This window comes from Artibeus jamaicensis, unplaced genomic scaffold (assembly GCF_021234435.1).
Source record: "Artibeus jamaicensis isolate MK-2021 breed Jamaican fruit bat unplaced genomic scaffold, CSHL_Jam_final contig_76, whole genome shotgun sequence".
Lineage (NCBI taxonomy): Eukaryota > Metazoa > Chordata > Mammalia > Chiroptera > Phyllostomidae > Artibeus > Artibeus jamaicensis.
In genome coordinates this window covers 2,184,697-2,207,627 of record NW_026521954.1, presented here as the reverse complement: position 1 = coordinate 2,207,627, position 22,931 = coordinate 2,184,697, and the positions used below count along the sequence as shown (strand labels likewise).

Sequence of the window (22,931 nt, the reverse complement as noted above, 5' to 3'; positions counted from 1 at the left end):
TCCTTTCCCTTAATTAGGAGCATTGATTATAGTAGGAAGCTGAAAAATGTAAGTGTTTTTGACTTTGATTTCCAAGCTTATTCTTTCTGACTTTGATGGTTCAAGTGTAAAATTTAGTCCATACATTCAGTGCCTCTTGTATGTCTTGCTAGAAAGAGTTCTAGAAAGCTAGTATATGTGTCTCTGATAGAATAATTAATGACTATAATAGAAACAAAAATGGTAGATTGGGGGTCTCTCTAATTAAATAAGTTCTCAATCCAGAAATAAACAGATAAAAGCCTGTGCCACGTTGCTGTTTAGTGTCTTAAATACAAAGTGATTTCTCAGCGCCGTTGAAAGTTGCTTTCCCGTGGCAGGCGCATTTGGGAAGATTAAATTAAGGAGTTGGGCCAGTTGTTTCAGGGAAAGATCAGCACGCTAGGAATAGTGTCAACTGTCGTGGGTTTGTACTTTTTTTTCCCTATTAATCTTTTGAGGTTTTTATAAGTACTTCCCAAAATCAACTTTCTGGAGTTAGATCTTATTTTCAAAAGGCAAGCATATTACTGCTCTTTAATTTAAAGGTTAAATAGAGGGATGTGAGAAATTATTGTCTACATATAAAATAGAAAAATTAGCTGTGACCCCCCCTTTTTAAATGTCTAGGGTGCTATTATATTTGATTGCCAGTCTCGTTCTTCTTTTTCTTCCTCTGTAAAACTAGTGCTTTATGCCATTTTTCATCACACAGTTTGAAACAAATCGGAGGCCCTATCATCTAAAACTGAGCACAATGGTGTTTTCCCTTCCCTATTACACTTGTCAGGATAGCCTCATGCTCCCTTAGTACACATCAGTTCTTTGATGGTCCTGGTTGATGTCCTGACATTCGCAGTTGTCTGTTCTCTGGGAGGTTATTTTTAAGCAATAGGTTAAAAAATAAAAAATAAAAAGACTTTCTGGAAGTTTTCAGGGCTTCCTGAAGTAAAATTTTCCCTCAGAGGTAGAAAACCAAATCACACCAGAGCCTTGATGGCATGTAACCATATCTGGGGCCTGTTGCCATCTGAACTCACGTTCACATAACATTTTCCGAAGCACTGTCTGGCCTAGCATGTGAAGAGAGGTTCAGTGAGTACTTCCCACCCTGGCTGAAGCAATAGAAACGTATGGGAAAATAAAATAATAGTCTTAGCTTTTCCATAAGCTTCAGATCCCAATCATTCAGTGTTAGGGACTCGTCTTCAGCCAACCCCTACTGGGTTGTATGGGAACATTGGTGTAAGGAGCATGTGCATTTGTGAACAGTTTCTTTGGAAAGACAGAACAAAGTATCATAGGACTGTGGCTTCAGACCCCTGAATACTCAGACTTTCTTAAACACATTAGATGTCTATGACTATTAAGATAGTTTAATTGGCAGTAGCCTTGTCCAGGCTCAATAATTCCCTTCTGAGATTTATGGGAGTCCACCTGTAGTCCAACACTAGATACCTGCACATCCTATTCTTCGTTACATCGTGTTCTTCAGACTTTAGTTAAATACATTGTGTTGATCCTGTGCTGGAAACCACTCATTAACCTTTATCACTTCATTGGGATGGTTGCCATTGGTCTTAGCAGAGCCTCAGGGCCCACAAGTAGCCACTGTAGGCCTTCGAAGGCACCTCTCTAAATAGGAATCGCCAACCTATTTATTACTTGTCTAGGTAAAGACTCCAGAGTTTTTCGCTTCCTAATTTTGAATATTTGACTATTTCATTATACAAAAATAATTGTAGAGGATTTGTTTTTCCTTGTTGCTATCTTATAGATGAACTGTTCCTTACACTGGGGTTGTGACTGGGGTTTAACTACTGAATTATGATTGTGTTGACAGACAGCATTGGGTTCCTGTTAAAATGATTTTACATGTAACGGATACCTCATAAGTGATAGTTTTGTAAATCAGGACTGCACGTACCTTCCTGCTTCCCTGTTAGTGGACCATTATTGATTCCTTAGTTTAAAAGTCATTCTTGAGGGCAAATTCTCCCAATCTTGTGCATGGTTTTATTTCACAGGTATTAGTTACCATTTACTGGCTGGGAAAGGCAGCGAATAGCTGTGCGTCCTATAGCGGAGCGACACTGAACCTGAAGGAGTTCGAAGGCTTGCTGGCTCAGATGAGAAAGGTAACTTGGCTTTTCTTTCTTATCCCAGGAGGTTTAGAAAAGGTGGGAAAGCAACCCAATGGCTTGTTTTTAAGTTTTAGTTCATTTTAGTTCTGCATGATGGAATCAATCAGACCAAACATGTCACGTCACTTAAGGAAATGACCACTTGCCTCACCGATGACATCTTGGCCTCTTGCTTTCTACCCTTACCTGAACTTGTATACCCTTCGGAGGATGGGAGATCTGAGCTCATCCAACTGTAATTCCATAAGAGCAAACTCAGTCCATCAGCATATGGCTTTGTGTGCCAGAGAGCTCAGTGCTTGTTTGCTCATGGGAATAAAGCCTGATTTAAACAATACAGCACTATACAAAAATGAAGACTTGCTCTGCACTTTTGTCCTAAAGGTCATTTTGCTTACCCGTCAGGGCCTTGGTGTGGGTGAGGTAACGTCAGCCAACTTCTTGCCTGGGCATCCGCCCTGGACAGGCTCTGACAATTAGATGCATTCTCTTTTCAGATATGCCTTTCATGGCCATTGCATTTGAATGAGCTGGAAATTTTGTAAAAATTTTTTCACAATATTTAGTTTTGTTTATTTGATTACGGGAAAGACCTATGGTAGGGATTTGTCCAGGAAACAGCGGCACGTTTTTTGTGTGCCTGCTTGTGTGTCCCCTTTTAAGGTTCAGAAGTATAGATTAACTCATTCAAAGTACTAGGGTATAGTGTTACTCAAGAGAAGCCCCGCCCGCCAGCCTCAGTGAACAGGTTCATTTGTAATCGAGAGCATTCCTGGGTTTTGAACAAGGCGTACATTGTGGCCCCAATCAATTAAGGCCTAGCTTTTCTTTTCTCTCGAACATGCAAACTAAAGGCACTAATGAGACCTCACCGAGAGACATTCCTTGCTTTAAAATTTTTCTTTTAGTACTGAAAGCAAGAATTTGCTCCAACTTTCTAATAATTTTTAGCCTTTTTTTCCTTGAATTCAAGCTAATAGCCCTTACTGTTCTTCTCATATGCCTTGAGGTAGTCTGGCTCACATTTGTATAAATGGACAAAAATTTCAATATCAGTTGTAATACATTTAAACAAAGTTTTAAACCTAAATTCTTTTTTAAAAAATAAGACAAATGTACCCACTCCATTAAGCACAACATATTGTTTCTTAGTGTCTTCTAACTCTTATTTATCCTTTTATGTTTCATCTAAGTCTGTTGTCAGAGGAAGTAAGAATCCAGAACAGGCCCAGGCTGGGTTTGTGAAATCTAAGCTTTTATATGTATTAAATTTGGACTTGAATAATGATATATGGGTCATCTCTTTTAAACCGCACATCTAAAAGCTCCACCTCACAGTTCCTCTGCGGGATTCTCCTGGAACCTGATTTATTCTTGTTATTGGCATTTCTTACCACTAGTCCAGCCCCTTTGCAATCTGAACAGTTAGTGGTTTCTTCAACTTAGCTTTGCTTTCCATTGAGACAATTGGTCATTTCAGCTGCCTTGAAATGGCCTGTTATTATGAACAGCTGTTGCCTTGTTGATGACTATAGATAATGTCACAGGACATGCGCCAGCTGTGGTGGGACATGTCCCATGTTTCTGTATAAGGTAGAGCGTAACTGACCGGAACTTCACAGGTCTATCCCATACCTGGAAATAGTAGTTAATCTGGAATACATATCATTTTCTTTTCTCAATTAGGATTGGGTTCAACTGGGAAATGCAGAAAAGTCTAGCAGCAGCTTCCATAAGACAGAATTTTATTTTGAAGTCACAGATTATAAGTGAGGTCTGGATGTGAGTGGCCCAGGGTCAAGCTGGACTGGTTAGTGATCCTGGAGGACCAGCCTCCTTCCATCTTTTCTCTTCATCACTGTCAACCCACAGCTCCTCACCTGCTGGTTCAAGAAGACTGTGAGCTTTGGCCACCATGTCCACACCTGAGTCGGGAGAAAGGGGGGATGAGGAGAAGTGCCTCTGTCCTCCCTCGGAACACACTTTGGGGAAGTCATACACTATGCCTCTGCTCACATTCTGTATAGCTGATAAACTTGGTCACAGATCCATAGCTAGGTGTAAGAAAAGACCTGGGGAAAGTAGATTTTATTTCAGCTAAAAACTGTGGGTATTTTCACTGGAAAAGGAATAGAGAACAGATGTGGAGGGACCACGGTTATCTCTTCTGCACATAGACAGGCTGAAGTTTATTTGAAATTAATTTTTTTTCTTTTACAAAAGAGACTAGCCAGACATTTTTTTATGTTCATTTTTCTTTTTTATTCATTTATTTTTATTTTTTTAATCCTCACCCCTATTTATTTTTTTAATTTGTTTATTTTAATTGTTGTTCAAGTACAGTTTTCTGTCTTTTACTCCCATCACATCCCACCCCCCCAGCCCTCCCCACCACCCCCCTTAGTTTGTGTCCATGTGTCCTTTATACTTGTTCCTGTAAACCCTTCCCCTTTTCCCCTGAAATCCCCTCCCCTCTCCCCTCTGGTCATTGTCAGGCTGTTCTCTATTTCAGTGTCTTTGGTTATACTTCGCTTGCTTGTTTGTTTTGTTGTTTAGGTTTCTGTTAAAGGTGAATTTTTGTTCATTTTTCTATTGGGAGAAATGTGCACGAAGGTTATTGACTACAGTGCAACCTTTTAGTTCTGTAATACAAGTAGAACCTGTAGAGTCCTTAGCATAAGTGTCTGGCACATAGTAGGTACTCGTAGTAGGTCGCTATTGCTATATCCCAAAAAGGTCTCTGAAGGCACAGTGACCGTGGTCTTTCATTGAGCCTGGGTATGTCAGCAGAAGTCTTCCAAAGCAGGGAACACCTAAACCGAACGCAGGGGAATTACTATGAGAAGAGAGATGGAAGGGAGAGCCAGGGGGACAAGAGGGCCTTTGGGGTCTCAGAGCCTGGAATTAAAGTCAACAGTCTAAGTTGTTCTCTCTGTTTTCCCCTCATCGCTCCCTGTCTCTCTCTGAATTCATTCTCTCCTCCCATAGGCAAACATTCTCTCACATCAGGGAACATTGCCAGCAGCATCCCCAGGATTTCCTGCTTCTAGCTACTCGCCCAGAAAAACAGGGAATTCTTTCCCCTAGTCCCAGATATAAAATTCCTAGGGGTGTACTCTGACCCAAATGTGGCTCCTTTTTCTGAACTAGCCACTGTAGCCAAGGGGTACCATGATTGGCCTATGCCACTACTGTTTCAAGAAATGAGGATTATTAACCAGACCAACAAGATAAAGAGGGGCAGTGTGAGAAAGAAGCCCGGACCTAGCAACCACAATCAACTTCTCTTCCTTTAACCTGCCCTATTATCAATGATACTTACCACCCGAATTTGTATTCACTAACCTTTTTGTCTGTTCATATTTTGTCTTCCTAACTAGAACATAAGGTCCATGAGAATGAAGTATTTATCAATTTTATAGAATGTTGTATTCCCAGCACCAGGACAGTGCCTGGCACATATTTGATGCTCAGTAAATATCCATGGAATATATAGCTGCCCCATCCAGAGTGTGGAGGGTGGAGATGGGTTATCAGGCTGGAAAAGTAGAACCTGGAAACCTTCCAGAATAGTGTTGAGACGCCTTATAAATCACAAAGGAAGCAGAAGATGTTGGGTGGTAAAGCAGAGGCATCTGGAGTTTCTCGGATACAGAAGTCATCCACCAACACTCGCTGGTTCTCATTATAGCTCACAAAAGGGAATGGGAAGAGGACAGATGAGTGAAATAACTCAAAAGTGTCATGGAAGCTGATTGTTCTCACCCCATTCATTCACACACTTTTACTGGAACAACTAGCAATTAGCACAGCGAACAGATTGGATTCTTCTTTATTGAATTCATTGGGGTGACATTGGTTAATATAATTATATGGATTTCAGGTGTACAGTTCTATAATGCATCATCTGTGTATTACATGGTGTTCACCTACAGAAGTCAGGTCTCCTTCCATCACCATTCATCCCCACTTTACCTTCTTCTGCCAACCCGCCAACCCATCCCCCTTCCCTCTTATAATCACTGTACTGTTGTCTGCATCTGAGGTTTTTTTCTTTGATTAATCCCTTTACCTTTTTCAACCAGCCTTCAATCCCCTTCCCTCTGACAGCTGTCAGCCTGTTCTTTTATATCTATGAGTCTATTTATATTTTTTCATTAGATTTCACTCATGTATAAATGAAATGATATGGTACTTGTCTTTCTCTGACTGGCTTATTTTACCTAGCATAATAATCTCCAGATTCCATCCATGCTGTTGAAAAGGTAAGATTTCCTTCATTTTTTCCAACCAAGTGGTATTCCATTGTGTAAATGTGCCACAGCTTTTTTTTTTTTTATCCATTCATCTACTGATGGACACTTGGGCTGCTTCCAAACCTTGCCTATTATGAATAATGCTGCAATGAACATATGGGTGCATATAGGTTTTTTGAATTAGTGTTTCGAGGGTTTTTTTTTTTTTTGGATAAATTTCCATAAGTGGAATTGCTGGGTCAAAAGGCAGTTCCATTTTTAGTTTTTTGAGGAAATTCCATACTGTTTTCCACAGTGGCTGCACCAGTCTGCACTCCCACCAACAGTGCATCAGGGTTTCCTCTTTCCCACATCCTTGACAGCACTTGTTTTCTGTTGACTTATGGATGATAGCCATCCTGACAGGTGTGAGGTGATATCTCATTGTGGTTTTAATTTGCATTTCTCTGATGATTATAATATGTATCATATCAGATGATTATGATATGTATCATATCAGAAAATGATATGTATTCCAGGTTAACTACTATTTCCAGGTATTGGATAGACCCATGAAGTTTAAGTCAGTTACACTCTACCTTATACAGAAATATGTTGAGCATCTGCTCATATGTCTATTGGCCATCTGTATGTCCTCTTTGGAGAAATTTTTATTTAGGTTCTTTGCATTTCTTAATTGGATTGTTTCATTTTTGGGAGGGTTGGTGTTGAGTTTTATAAGTTTTTTATAAAGTTTGGATATCAAAACCTTATCAGATGTATCAGTGAATATGTTTTCCCATTCAGTGGGTTGTCTTTCATTTTGTTGATGGTTTTCTTTGCTGTGAAAAAACTTTTGAGAAAAAATAAAGTGGGAGAAATCATGCTACCTGATATCAAACTAGATTAGAAGAAGGTCATTGTAATTAAAACAGCATGGAATCAGCATAAAAACAGGCATAGAGATCAATAATACAGAATAGAGAGCCCAGAAATAAACCCATATCTCTGCAGTCAATTAATATTTGACAAAGGAGACAAAAATATATAATAGGATAAAAATAGTCTATTCAATAAATGGTGTTGGGAAAGTTGGACAGATATGAGCAAAAAAAAAAATGAAAGTAGACCATCTTCTTGAACCATAAACAATAATAAACTCAAAATGGATTAATGGATTAAATGTTAGACTCAAAACCCATAAATATCCTAGAAGAAAACACAGGCAGTAAAATCTCGGACATTTCTCATAGCAGTATTTTTTTCTGATATATCACCTCAGGCAAGGGAAACAAAAGAAAAAATAAACAAATGGGACTTACACCAGATTGGAGTCTTATCTTTCTTCCCTGGCAGAATGCTGGCAGGCTTCTAGGTGAAAACATAAATGACATTACTGGACCCCGATAAGGAAGAATTTAAACTGTACTTCATATTGCTTTATATCTTCTGCTCTCTCTGTCAGGCTTAACTCTGGGTGACTTGATGGAATCCAGTACGATTGTCCATCTGGCTGTGTCTACCTCTTTATTTTTGGCTGAAGAACCAGATTCTTGCTTCATCCCAAGGTTCCACGGGACCAGCTGGGTCAAGGATGGCCATGGGTGGCCTCGTTTTCACTTTTCAAACTGGCCACACGGTTCAGCCTTCAGCTGTCACTTGAGCCAAGGTTTTATTCTTGGCTTGTTACACAGTCATGAACAGAAAGGCTTTTCTGTTTTTCTTTCTCATAACTAACTGTGAGAAAGAGCTGAAGTTCCAAGGACCATGTTGATTTTTCTTCCTTTCTCTTCCCCCATGGTCTGTAGAGTAGGGATGAGGGAAACATTGGGCCTTTGGGAGAGCCTTTCTGATATTATTTTCTTCAAGATCCAGCTTTGTGCTGCTACCCCAAGTACTTTATAAAATTTAGTCATTTTATATGACAAAAAAGTGCACATTTCGAGCGCTCACCATACTTCAGGCATTTTTCTGAATGCTTTTCGTATAGTAACACTTAACCCTCCCAGGAGTCGTGTGAAACTGATGTTGTTATTAGCCCCACTTTACAGATGAGAAAACTAAGCGTGGGCAAGGTAGCAGAACTCATCTAAGATCATGCAGCTGACAAGGGGTAGAGCCAGGATTTACACCCAGTCAGCCAGGCTTCTAAGACAAGCTGTTGACTTACTCTAAACTGCCCCAAACTGCCTGTCTTTACAAATATTTATAGTTTGGTGATCTGGGCATCAACAGCATTTAGTGAAGGGACGTTATCCCGGCTAGCACAGCCTTATCCGCAGAGTAAAGGGCCATGTCTAGTAGTAACTGATGGAGGAGATGTTGCTGATGGAGGGAGCTATAACTACACCAGAGGTGATCCAATGTTGTTAAGTTTCACCTTGGGATTTAAAGGCAGGGCCTGTGTTGGGATCACAGGTTTGTTGCTTGCTGTGTGGCTTTTTTCAGGTTACTACTGCTCTCTGATTCTTTTCTGTGAAGTGGGGACAGTGCTAACCACATCACTGGGGTGGGAGGGTATGCGAATTAAATAATAAAACATATAAAAAGCATTGAGCGTAGCCCCAGACATATAGTAACTGTTCAATAAAAATGATAGTTATTTTTAAGTATTTGGCTTACAATCTGTGGATAAATAATCCAAGATAATTATTTGCCTTTCTGGAGCAATTAAATATGAAACCATATCCAATTTAGATCTGTACTGAAGAAGTCATGAGTTCTTTTTCCAGGCTCGGCTTTTGTTCAAACCCTGGTTAACTTTTGACCTACAAGCAAACTACCTTAATTTCCATAATTGGAATTTCTGCCTTCCTCTGGAGAGTTGTGCGGGCTGCACTCACCCAGGCCATTTGAAAACCTGTTCCTCAGGGGCACAAATCAGGTCCTTAGCATGGAGACTGCAGGACTCTCCCCTCAACCCTGCCCTTCTGCTCTCTCCCCTTCCCTTCACTTGATGCAAAACCTGTGTGTGCCTTGTGAATTACAGCCATTCCGTCCCCTCCAAGTGCCTCCCACTGGGGATTGTGTCACAGGATCTGGATATAATTGATAGAAGCAGCCGGCAAAGGCGCTTCCTACAAAGGCATTGCCTCCCTTGGGGATATTAGCCAGCACAGATAGACAGTTTCCAAAATCTTGACTGTGGAGATGTTTTTTCCTCCCATTGGGATTGTGGAAGGGACTTTCCTGAGCATCCCAGGAAATCCACAGTGTGACATTCCAGTCTCTGCAGATGAGAACAATGTCACCCACAGCTCTGATTTGAAGCAGCCGTCTGGGGAAGATTAAATTGAGGTTTATCTTTGAGTGACCAGAGTTATTTTTGTTTTCGTCAGCCTGGACTATTGTAATTAATGCTAAGACACTGGCGGGAACAAGGCTTTTATTATAATACGAGGGTGAGGATGGCTTCGACTGACCTTTCTCCTGCTGGAATTTCAGTGTTTTAGTATGTGCTGCTTGCGCTGAAAAGAATTTATAATCACAGGCTGTCAAAGACAGCCATTGTTCTCACTGCTCTGAACATGTGGGTCAGCCACAAGTGCTTTCAGCTCCCCCAGCGCCAGGAGCTGGCTGAGAGCGAGAGCGTGCCTGGATTCTTCTGAGGCATCAGGAAAAGCTTTTTGCATATTTTTCATTGCTTTTTTTTTTTTTTTTTAACTTTTTGCCTCAGAAAGACAGCTCCCTTTCAGAGCAGGAATTTCCCTTCAAGGTAGCAGGAGATGGAAGCCCGCTGCTCCAGGATTTTACGGATCTGATTCTGTTGCAACAACAAATGCTGGGAGCATTTGCCAGATCGCATAAACAGGAGCAGTTGCACTGCTAAACTCGGGGCTCTGTCCCAGAACAGACATGCCGTTATGGATTCCGAAAGGCGGGTCAAGGTTAAGGTTTTAGTTTTCTGGTTTTTTGTTGTTTTCATCTACCATAGTATTCTTGTGAATTCATACTAGATGATCTTTGATTCTTCCTTCCTTTTTTCTTTTTAAAAAACATTATGGAGGAGGAGTTCCTGGGGATTGGGGATTTTTTTTTTTTACCCTAAAGTGTGTGATTTTCTGATTGGGAAAGTTGCAGCAGGGAAGGGTCGGAGAATGAAATGTTGACTTGTAGATGATAATTCATTCACTAACTGGTGGCCATAACCTGTCTGTACTGGTGCTAGCTGCAGGACCACGGAGGCTGATTTTCCTGAGATTGAAGGCTCAACGTCTGTTGCCGTAACGTCTGCAATTTTATTTTATTTCCGGACAGGAGACTGATGACATTGAGAGCCCTAAGCGTAGCATCCGAGACAGTGGTTACATCGACTGCTGGGACTCTGAGCGCAGTGACTCCCTGTCTCCCCCTCGGCACGGCAGAGATGATTCCTTCGACAGCCTGGATTCCTTTGGCTCCCGTTCCCGGCAGACACCTTCTCCAGATGTAGTCCTCAGGGGAAGCAGCGATGGTAGGTTGGAGCCTTAACAAACTGCACATCATAGAACAAGGGCTAAACATGAACAAGGGCTGCCTTGTCACCGGCCAAGGGGCTGGCAAGGCGGAACCTGGTAACTTAAAACTGGTAGGAGAGAAGCCTTTTAATGTTGCTTTTCACCATCCTTAGAATTTTGCTTGGCTTTGCTGGCAGTTCGTCTGAACATTGCCTCAGTGAGCATATCTCCTGGTGGAAAATGTGTGACATCATTTCTCCCTGCGTCTCGGTGAATCAAGACGCTGTGCAGACCATTAGCTCATTAAGTGTGCCGAAGGTTTATATCCTCTGGGTATGAGGAAGGGAAATGTTGGAGTGAGTACCACACTGTGTGAGGGAAAATGGATGGACTTCCAGCAAACTGGAAATGCAGTGCACACACCAAGGAAAATTCTGAAGCCTGGCGTTGTGAAACTTGAATTGTCACAACTTGGGCAGTGTTTGACAGGTATGCTGCCCAATCACTGACGAGAGCCAGGCAGGTGGCCGTTCGTGGACAGGGCATCACCTGGGCTGCCCATTCTGAGGCCGGCTTTGATTTAAATCCTGTGGATTTGGTTACCTGTAAGGAATGGTCACTTTTTCTTCATAAAAACAGATTGCCATGCAACCTGATATCAATTTAATGAACATTATCCAGAATCTGTTTACCTTAGTCTCTTGCACCTTCGTACTTTTTAGGAGGGGCTATGGCTTGGTTCTGCGTTGTATGAACTTGCAGAAAGACAGTAAGGCTGGTAGGGAATTTTTTGTTTGTATTTTAAATGCTAATTTCTTGATGCTAATATTTCTAGAGACTTAAAACTATTCTCTAAGATGAACATTATGTTCTATAGCTAAAATATGCCTTTCTGTTATAAAATTCTATGTTACTAAAGCATGTGGGTATTTAATGTGTCTAGGTTTTGAGTTCATTACCTAACTGCTAGTATCTCATTTAGTCCTCCTCACAGATTATGATATACTTACATAATATCTCACTTAGTCCCCTCACGGGGCTGTAAGATACTCCTTCTTATCCATATTTTCAATATGAACCCTAGAGAGGTTAAGTAATCATCCTAACATTGGCAAGTGACAAAAATTACTATCTGTAAGTAGTGTAACAGCCTCTAGAACTGCAAGTCCAAATTGTATACTCTTAAACTTAATTTACCCACACTCCTTTGTTTGCCTAATAGATTTTTTAAATTCTAGAATGTCCGAACTAATGCTTTTGTTTAGTACTTAAACGTCCCAACAAATAGATTAGCCTCAGGGCCACATAGTATGTGACTCCTAAAGAATTCCATGGTGCATTGTGAGGTGCTTGAAAAACATTTCTAAAATTTCATATGACCTCCAGTACCACCCACAGTTTTAGAAGTTACAGTGCCCAGTGTGTGATCTAAACTGAGCTTTAACATAACTAAAAGGTAAATTTACTTTTATAAAACCTATCTGAGCTAGACTATTTTATCCATATTATTATGATTGTTTTAAAAATTATCACTTTTCCTCATCTTGGTTCTTTATCATTGGTAATGTAACTCCTTCATTAATTCTGTTACCAGCTTCCAGGGGTTCGGTTTACAACGAGCCACATCCTGAAGGGATGGGAGATGGTGATCACTAATATTATAGTTGTACAGAGGCACAGTTTAGTTGGCAACAATTAAGATTGATAAGCCAGAGTCTTTTTACAAACTTTTTTTTCATCTAAAGACACATAAAATTGAGCTTCAGAAAACACCATCCATGAAAGAGCATCTGACACACAGATTTCACCAATCAGCCTGATACCTTCAGGCTCATGTTCTTGTAAACTAATCAAGACCTAATGAGGTTTTTAAAGCAACACATTTTTATGTGTGTCAGAAATTAGTATGATTTTATCCAAGTAGATGTTATATCTCCTTAGAGTTTATGGTATTTTTTTAAGTGCTGCTAATCAAGGAGATTGCTGGTCCTAATAAACTTTCAAATTTAGGAGAAATTTTTTTAAGTCTTGCAAACTTATTTCTTAGGACTCATAATCAATTAGGGAAAGTCTGACTATAAAATTCTCCAACTCTGCATTGAGTCAATATGGACAGCTTTTGCGCTATTATTATTGAGGCCCACTGATCCATTCAGGAGGACAGTCAAGAGCTGCCCTCAGCAGAGGTGCCACAGGGGCTTCCTGGCAGGGATGCTGTGGGTCCCCGGGGCAGTGCAGCCAGCCTGCCCTGCTAGGTGGGCGCCAGTCCCTCCCTTCCCTTCACCAGTATCCTCCTGGGGTGATAGGATGAGCTTCATTGAGGAGGAAATGCAAGAACTGCCACTCGGGTACCTTTAAAATTAAGAACATATTTTATAAATATGATGCATTTTGTTAAACCAGTACTCTCATCCTTTATATAAAAGATGAGTTATGGCAGAGAAATAAGGAGTGAGAGAAATTGAAGTGCTAGAAGAAGATTAAAGAACAGAGGGTTGGGGGTGTGTATGGCAAAGACATGGAAAAGAAAGAAAGACCCCCTATTTGCTGTAAGGGAGAGAAATGTAACCTTGTGGAAAAGAAGGATCAGATTTTGATAAATATTTTAAAAATTTTTAATAAGTAAAAAAGGTGGTCTGTTTGTGTGTTAAACAGCCTATTTTGAGACATTCACTCAGTATATTATGGATAATATATATTTTTTTAGATATTGTACATGAAGTTCATAGACTATAGGATTTTAAAATTGAGACAATTCTAATCTGTTACTAAGCCTTCACAGTTGACCAAAGAATGATTTTCTTTCATTCATTTATTCAACAAAATGCAGTACTTCCCCTATAAAAATTATCAGATGCTCTAAGCAGAGGATGTTTTTCCAAGAGAAGTTTATCCCACTGGAAGGAATGTTGGGCTGGGAGTCTGAAAAACAGACATTGGGGTCCCTGCCTGGTAATACCCAGCCTCAGAAAGGGAGTTCTCTTGGCCTCTCTGAGCCTCTGTTTCCACCTTTATAAAATGGAGACGATATTAAATCGGGAAACAAATCTAAGAGCTTGGCAAGGTATTTCCTTATAAAGCAATTCACAGGGCTCTAAACATTTTACTATGACACTGGGAGAGATGTACAGTATTTGATAAAGGACAGGATGGGAAGGGAGCTAAGTTACACATTAAAAACTAACAAGTAATGAACCAGTCAAAGCTTCAGAAGACTGGAAGCAAGTGGCATGAATAATTCATAAACTGAATATTTTATCTGCAACAATGAACAACTTGTTTATGGCCGGTGCCTTTAGCTTTTACAGTCCTTTTAAAAAGATTTTTAAATTTATTTTTTAGAGAGAAGGGAAGGGGGAGGGAAAGAAGGAGCAAAAAACATCCATCAGTTGCCTCTCGCACCCCCCCCCCCAGCTGGGGACCTGGCCCGAAACCCAGGCAGGTGCCCTGATTGGGAATCAAACCAGCAACCTTCCAGTTCCCAGGCCAGTGCTCAATCCACTAAGCCACACCAGCCACGGCTAACTTTTATAGTCTTTTAAAAGCCATTAAATCACTTCATCTCAAGGGCAAATCATTTCATTCTCATTTTATAGAAAAGGACAGCCTAGTGCATTAGACACAAGCCTGGGAGCCCACAGCTCATTATTGGCAGACCCAGAACTATTAGGACGTAATAAGTAGTCAGCATTTATTAAGCCCTTGCTGTGGGCCAAGTACCGTACCGATAATTTTAATGTGTCCGATCCTCCCCATAGCCCTATGAAGCAGACAGTACTGTTCTCTTCACTTTACCAGTTGGGAAATGGAGGCTCAAACTGGTTAGTAACAAATCAGAGCCTCATAGCTGCCCAGGGGCAGAGCACACCCTGAAGTGGGTCTGACTAAGGCCCTGCACACACTCTGCACTCTGCTGGGCCACCACATCTCTTTAACTCTTAGTTTAAGGTTCTCTTCGCAAGTGTAAATAGGTAATTTTCTATTTGGAGTTGAATAGCCTCTTCATGTTCTCATTGATTAAGAGTTTTTATCCAGTGTGAAAATGGCAGTTAGGTATAAATAGGAGTGTTTTAATGACAACTTCCTTCTATGGGTGTTAGAAATCAAGTGACATGAGACTCAGGAAACAAGGGTACAATATAATTCATCATGGGAGCTATTTCCAGCAGAACACTGATGTTGGCAACATTGAATCCCTTCACCTTGCCTAAAACACTCTTGGAACCAAACCAATTCTTTTCATTCGAGGACACCCACTGTGTGCAAAGACACTGCAGGAAGTTCTGTGAATCATATAAAACTCTGTTTGCAAAATGCAAGATACAAGGTGAAATGTAGAAAAGAAAAGAAAAGAATAGATTGTCGAGCCATAGGGTTCACAGGAAGGGCCCTGATTTAGAGGAATATGCATTTATCATAACTCAAACCGTTTCCTGGAAGGCAAACCCTTGGTTATAATCCAAATCAGCCACTTTTCTGAATTCGTGTTTTTCCTACATTGTAACTAATACTCTCCAGGTGTTTTATGGGTCAGTTAAAGGAACCTCAAAGACAAATGCTTTATAATTTTTATTTGTCAGAATAGCTAGCACAGTGTAAGACGTGGAACAACAGGTGCTCAATAAAAATTCTACTGGTTAATTAATTTATTTTTTCTTGTGAGAGCTGCAGAATCTAGGCTGGTGTGTTGTGCTATTGCACATGTGTCCCTAATTGTAACTCTCAGGTTTGGCTAGGATTACCTCTATTTTTTATTTTCAATAATTATTTATTCAACAATTTATTGGGGTGGCATTGGTTAATACAATTATATAGGTTTCAAGTGTACAGTTCTATCATACATCGTCTGTATATTGTATTATGTGTTCACCACCCAAAGTCAAGTCTCCTTCCATCACTATTTGTCCCCCCTTTACCCTCTTCTGCCTCCTCTGCCCCCTTTTTCCTGTGGCCATCACCATACTGTTGTCTGTGAGGTTTGGGGGCTTTTTTTTGTTTAATCCCTTCACCTTTTTAACTAGGCCCCCACCCCTGCCCCCAACAGCTATCAGTCTGTTCTCCATACCTATGAGTTTGTTTCTTTACCTCTATTTTTTTAATTTGAGGGTTTTTTTCCTGATTAAAGTTGAGAGCTTTTCCTAGAGTAGGCTCATTTGGACTGATACTTTAGATTTGTTAAGTGAGTAACCGAAGGAAGGAATCCCCAGAGCCCACAGATTTAACCACATCCCTAGTACCGCACACTTGCCTTCTGGACCTTTCCCGCTGGCCCGCACACGGCTCAGCACCCGGCCTCTCTTCCCCAGGGAGAGGAAGTGACTCTGAATCTGACTTGCCGCATCGGAAGCTGCCTGACGTGAAGAAGGATGACATGTCTGCCAGGCGGACTTCTCACGGTGAGCCGAAATCAGCAGTGCCTTTTAACCAGTACCTCCCGAACAAAAGCAATCAGACGGCCTACGTCCCCGCGCCCCTGCGAAAGAAGAAAGCAGAGCGAGAGGAATACCGGAAGAGCTGGAGCACCGCCACCTCGCCCCTGGGTGGGGAGAGGCCCTTCAGGTAAGGCCCGAGTGCTGCCCCCGGCCTGGCATGAACACGCGTGGTGTGGGACCCACAGCTCCCGGCACGCATTAGCTCAAGCAACTGTTTCAGACTCGGATGTAAGATCACAAATGGAGTGGGCAGGACAGATCTTTGGAGAGAGACTGTGATGGTAAGACGAGAAGCTTCATGAAGGCACCTAGAACAGTGCCTAGCACACAGTAGGTATTCAACAAACACTTGTGTAACAAGTGGATTTAAAAAAAAAACTGGTCCTGTTGATAGAATGTTGAGAACAGATTTGTTATCCATGTCCTTCTGTGCAGACTGCCCGACTCCTACTCCTATTAGATTAGGTACAGAAAGACTTGCCTTTGTGAAAAAAGACGTTTTCTATTGAGATCCATGCTAGTCTAGGTACAAGCTCAATTATGTAAGGGATGCATGGACCATGCTTCAGAATCTCATGTAGAAACTCCTGCTCAAAGGAAGATACATTGGGCTGGTACTCTCTGTACAGAAACAGTGTTTTTCCTTTTTCCTGATCTCTGATTATGTGTTTCTTCTTTCACTTATTCAGCAAGTATTTATTGAGCATCTACTATATACTAGGTGCTGTCCTTTAGGAATTGGGGACCCAATAGTAAGTAAGGTAGAGTCCCTGCCTTCAAGAACCTTATAGTCCAATAAAAGAAACTTGCAGTCCAGTCTAATACTTTCAGCAAAACCACCCTGATTACTGCATGTTCTTTTTCCTAATAGTCTACCTTTATTATCTATGATTTTCCATTGAACAAGCATTTTATTAAAAGTTTTAATTATTGGGGGGTGGGCTGGGATGGGAGTAAAAAACAGAAAACTGTACTTGAACAGCAATTAAATAAATTTTAAAAAAGTTTTAATTATTGAACAAAACATAAAGTTTACCATTCCAGCTGAAAGGGGTTTTGCCTTTCAAGAGCAATTTTAAAATAGCTCTTAATCAGTGTGGAGCTTATGATACATTGGATTAATTAACAAATGGCTATATTTAATTTTTGTCACATTGCCAGGATCATATTGCATGCTCTGACTTTTTTCTTAAGTGGAAAATAGTACCAGAATGACCAGAAGATGACCTGGGGTCTGCTCCCCAGGCCAGTCTGTTAGTGTGGTAAACCATATTGTCCAACTCACTAGCTGTCCCGAAACAATAGAGGAAGAGGGAAGCGAAGCGGGGTCTCCTTGTGAAGAGGAGGAACCGGCTGGCCAAATGGATCCTGATGGGAGGCCTTCTGATGGTGGGTTAGAATTATCGGCTGCCAGTGGTGAGGAGAAGCCTCCTCCAGAGGGGGCTGCGGTAGCACCAGCTCCCAGGTCTGAAGAAAAAGACGCTGCTGAAGTCCAAAAGCGCAGAAGGCTAGAGCAAGCTGGGATCAAGGTCATGCCAGCAGCACAGCGCTTTGCCAGGTTAGCTCTCCAGGCCAGCGGCTGTGTGCATGCCTGATGGGGTGGAATCTGTCTGGCGTGCTGGAGTTTCCCCCTCGTTGCCCTCCTTCCTGCTTGTTGTTGCACCGCTGTTCCCTACTTGGAGCAACTGGAAACCCCTGATAGTTTCTGCCCTCCAGTGTGTCTCTGCTTAAGTAGTTGGTTTTGTGAAATGAAGGTGAAGAGTAAGCTTCTTGCTGCTTGATTAGACCTTGTCTTAGTCAAGAATTGTGGTCAGTCATTTGCGGGCTGCAGGATGTACTTCGTAATAACGCTTTATTTTTCAATGGCTTATGGCCTGTTGATTTTCACACTACTCCTAAATGGCTCTTATCTTACTTTACACATCACTAGAAAATAGTTCCTTTGAAATAGGGAGCACTCTCTTTAGAAAGAGTGGCTGGCTTACAAAAATCCACTTACTTCCTTTGTCCCAAGGGAGTAGTAAGAAAGACGGGGTTTATTTGACTCCTTTTCTAAAGCATGTTGATTCAAAAACAAAGAATGGAGTAATTACTTCTCTTAATTGTAACAAAGGCACTGGTATACAGTCCCAATGGCTTCACGTTACATGTGGGATGGAGACTTTTAGCAGTCAAAGGCATTGAAAACTACAGTTCTACAGTTTTATGTGGTGTTTTGAGAAGCTGGTTAATTTTTCTCATAGAATAACCACAAAGATCCTAACAAATAATAGTGTGACCAAAATCTAACAAACTGAAATTCATAACAGTGTGATAATTGAAATTCCTTTGCCACTTGGCACCCCATTTAATCCTAAGAAATAGGTGGCGTACCCATTTTCAAGCAGAGTAAACTGAGGATCAGTGATAGTAAGTGACTTCCTGGTCTCAGAGCTGGTGACTGCTGACCTGGTGGCCAGATTGAGAGGCTGCGATCACCGTACCCCATCGGTCTCCCACACATTTAATGGAACATTTTCCATTTCTCTGATTCCATATGTGGTTATTGCTATAATCTAAGTCTTAATTGAAAGTTCCAGCATTGACTTCTGTGGATTTCATTCTAGAGTAACTTTGTATTGATTTAAAAAACGACATATTTCTTCCCTGTCTGTGGTATTCCACAGCTAAGTATGTCTGTCCTAAACATGCATGTGCTTCTAGGAAACTCGAACACAAAATCTGCTTGTGTTAAAAGCAACTCTCTGGGCTTCTGAAATAAGAAAAAGCAATGTGATAAAATCTTAAACACAAAAACAAATTTTGACTCAGAGACCTTGTCAGATACATATTTTTTCAACATAATTTGAGCATCTACTTGTATGAAAGATCAGGAGAGGTGCTGAGAATACAAAAGTGAAAAATATCCCCTTATCCTGCACCGTTTTTCAGACTGTCCCCATTTCTGTCTTCAGATCTAGGGCGCAGTGAGAGTGTACGTGATACAACTGAGAGTATGATTTTTTAAACATTAATCCTAATATCCTTGACACACATCTTCATTTAATAACTTCTATGAAGTCTGTAAGCTAAACTGTACCAAAGACACCATCATTTTTATTTTTTCTGTTTTATTTTTTTAATTGCCACTCTCTTGTTTTAAAAAAAGCTCATCTTTTTTAATGTCAATTGTTTACCTTTACCATAAACAATTAATTATTATTTTATCATAAACATGGTTTGTGATGAGGTAATATGATTACTTATCAATCATATTATGTATATTGGCCATTCAGGTTTATTCTCCCATAAATTGTCTCACATCCTTTGCCACTTTTATTTCTTTTTTAACAAAATTACTTTATTATGATAAAAATACTCAGCATGAGAATTCCCCTCTGGACGAAATTTTAACTGTACAGTTTAGTATCATTAACTATAGATACAATGCTGTACACCAGATCTCTAGAGTTTATTCTTCCCATTTAACTAAAAGTATGCTTGTTGATTAGCATACCGTTTTTCCCTCCCCCGCCCCTGGCAGCCACTGTTCCACCCTCTGATTCCAGGTATTCGACTCTTAGGCCCTTCGTATAAATAGAATTATGTAATACTTTTTCTTCTGTGACTAGCTTGTTTCATTTAGCATAATGTCTTCAAGGTTCGTCCACCTTGTCTCACATGGCAGAACTTCCTCCCTTTTTAAAGGCTGAGTAATGCAGCCCACACTTTCTGTCTTGGGTCATCGGTCGTCCGCAGAGCTCTGGTTGTACCCACACCGTGGCTGTCCTGAACAGCGCTGCAGCGAACAAGGGAGGGCCGATGTCTCTTCGGGATCCTGATTTCAGTTCTTTTGGATGAATACCCAGAATTGGGATTGCTGGGTCACATGGTAGTTCTCTTTTTAGGTTTTTTGAGAAACCTCCATATCATCTTTCGAGTGTTCAAGAAAGTGAGGGAAGACGAGTGGGGAGCGGCATTAAGCTAACTCAGCACACCCAGAAATCATGGCGGCGGCGGAGGGGAAAAAAGAGTTTGGACGGAGGCTGGAAATTCCACTTCAGTTACTGGGAGCTTTATTTTCTAACAAACCCCTGAAGTAACTTTGTAACAGCCTGCCTCTGTGGGCATGCCTAGCATCACGGTTAATTTACAAGTGTCATTCTGATTGATGAATATCATACTATGTGGTCATTTTTACTCCTGTTCATGTTTCCTGTTCTCTGGCTTAATTTTTACATATTTTTGCCCAACTCACATCTATTAGGCAGAAATTTGCATGTCAGTAAATGTCAGCAAACCCTAGATCTTTTGCTTTAACATTTAAAATTGGGTTCAGGAAAATTATGCCTATTCCTGGAAAATGTCCCTCATCGCAGTGGCGCACAGCTGTGCCAAATGCCCAGCATTCCTTTCTTAGACCGATTTTCAGCTGTGCGTGCTCTCAGAAAGGTCTGTATGTTCCGTGCCCCCAGCCTGACCTCTGTGTCTTTGTCACCCACTTTTTGTAACCCACAGCAGAGCTGAGAGTCACTCTCGGTTTATCTGCATTTGGGATCCTGCTTTTAAGGTGGCAGAAGAAAGTAACTTGAATAAAACACATGCCATGAAAAGGATTCTTGGTGTCTAGAAAATACAAATATAAAATATTTAAATATGCTGACCTCTCTTAAAACATTTTAACTTTGTCTCCTGCCTTGGCCATCCAGATGAATTCTGGCCACTGCATATTTGAACTCCGTCAGAGGCCCAGGATATTTCTTTCTCTCGTTTCTTAGCTGGGAAGGTCTGTGTTGGTAGAGATGGGTGAGAATGTTGAGGCAGGCAGGACTTCACTTTTTAGACCTTTTTTCCTGTTGATGCCACTTTTCCCCAAGTATTCTCAAACCCCTCCTTGTGTTATTTTTAACTCCATATATTAAGAGGTGGAAAGGTGCGTGGTATTCCCTTTTCACATGAGTTTAGAAGCCCAGGAGTCCCAAATATATTAGGAGGTATCTTAGCGTCCAGAGACAGAAAGTAGGACTTCTTCGTAAACCTGTGGAGTTTAATCTTAGAGTTGCCATTGAAATAAAAAGCACATAAGCCACTTTTTCTTCTCTGTTAGTTTATGATCAAGTTAGCTTAATTACCCCCCAAATATAGATTCCACTAAAGAAGCCAAGATTTCTGTTTTTCAGAGGATAAAACAAGAACCAAGATTCACTTCCCCTGAATTAAAATACTATGGAGATTTGAGTTCCCTGACTTGGTGTTTCCCATTGGAGAAGTAAACTTTTTCTGAACTGAATTATAGGTTTCACGTGATTGTACTCCTCTTCTAATTGTTTTCATATGTTTCAGCACTCAGCATTTTCGGCTAGTCTGGGGATCTTCTCAACCACATAGTAATTAATTACAGAGGGAAAAAAACCTCTGAGGAACAATAGACATTTCAGAAGTTTTTGGAGGAAGAGCAGACACAGCTAAGGGCCAGACACATGTTCCTCTCCGTCCATCCTCACCAGATGCCCGGGTCCCTGACTTGCTGCACAGACCCTTGGGGATCAGGGACCAGGCAGACACACAACTTGCACGAACTTTTGTGACTCTGGATGGAGCTGCCCTGTTTGGACTCTGGGTGAAGCTGGGATGTTTTCGGTGTTGCCCATGACATTCCCAGGAGGCCTAACAGGCTTTTCTGGAGAGCCCGGTTTCTTTGAATAGAACAACCTGACTGCCAGTCTGAGCTGGTTGCTTGTGTGTTGCCAAGTCAAAGGGAGTGAAAGAAAATGCCAGCTCTTCCTTAGTTTAAAGCATTATCTCATTCACTTTGAAATCTATAAGCCTCAGAAACTCTGAGACAAGAGCTTTTTCTTCCCCCTCACCTGCTTTGAGCCCATGATCTCTGCCACCAAGATAGCCTTCCTTGTTTTAGATGAAGCTGGACAAGGTTGCTAGGTTGGAGGCAGAGCCTGGCATTTCTCATTTCACGGTGACCGTGTTCTCTCTAAGGGAAACAGTGCGCTGAGCCCACAGGGATGCCCCTTCTTCCCGAAGCAACTCATTTATGAATGACTTAGAAAAAAATAAAAGTCCCAAAACTTTCCACGAATATCAAGCCAAACAGCCTGGGTCTTCCCCTTAAATTTATTCCATTTACCAAAGTTCAGATACCTGGAGCCAGAAACCTCAACATTCTCCTCGGCCAAGTGGGCACCAGAATTCTCATCTTGCATTTTGTTCTCATGGAAGTTAGTGGACCTGGCAGGTTCTAGCTGTTCAGAGAGTTGTAATGATTGAAAACTAAAGTAGATTGTACTGAAGCCTTACCATAGACTGCCCTAAAGGTCCTTCAAGGGAGAAAGAAAAGCTCCTTATAAAAAGTCACTTAAATATTTTGGTAACTAGACACCTGTGAACATAATTGCACAGATCTACCTGGTACATATGATGTATTGCTCCGTGGCCAACAGTGTGAGGCCAGAACTTGTGTCATTATTATTTGTTTCTTTCCCCAAGTCCTTGAGCCCTTTCTTTCCTTGAAGCTCTGAATTTACATGATTCAAGCGATTATCGGGAAACCAGTCTTTGTGACCAGTGGGCAGAGAGTGGCTTTAAGAAGCCAATGATATGGAAAACTTTCTTCACCCCCGTTTTTGAAGCCCACGTATCTGAATTGAGATCACTTCAAGGGAGTCCTGCCAC

At 41.1% G+C, this 22,931-nt stretch overlaps 1 protein-coding gene across 1 annotated transcript in view; it reads left to right on the top strand.

Moving 5' to 3' along the window:
- The window catches only part of LIMCH1 (LIM and calponin homology domains 1), a 322,455-nt gene that overhangs the window by 227,773 nt on the left and 71,751 nt on the right, over nt 1-22,931 (top strand). Inside the window, exons 5-9 of the mRNA XM_053672339.1 lie at nt 18-48; nt 2,046-2,156; nt 10,655-10,850; nt 16,140-16,392; nt 17,554-17,823. Coding sequence (XP_053528314.1) covers nt 18-48; nt 2,046-2,156; nt 10,655-10,850; nt 16,140-16,392; nt 17,554-17,823 — 861 coding nt within the window. The remainder of the gene's footprint in view (nt 1-17; nt 49-2,045; nt 2,157-10,654; nt 10,851-16,139; nt 16,393-17,553; nt 17,824-22,931) is intronic.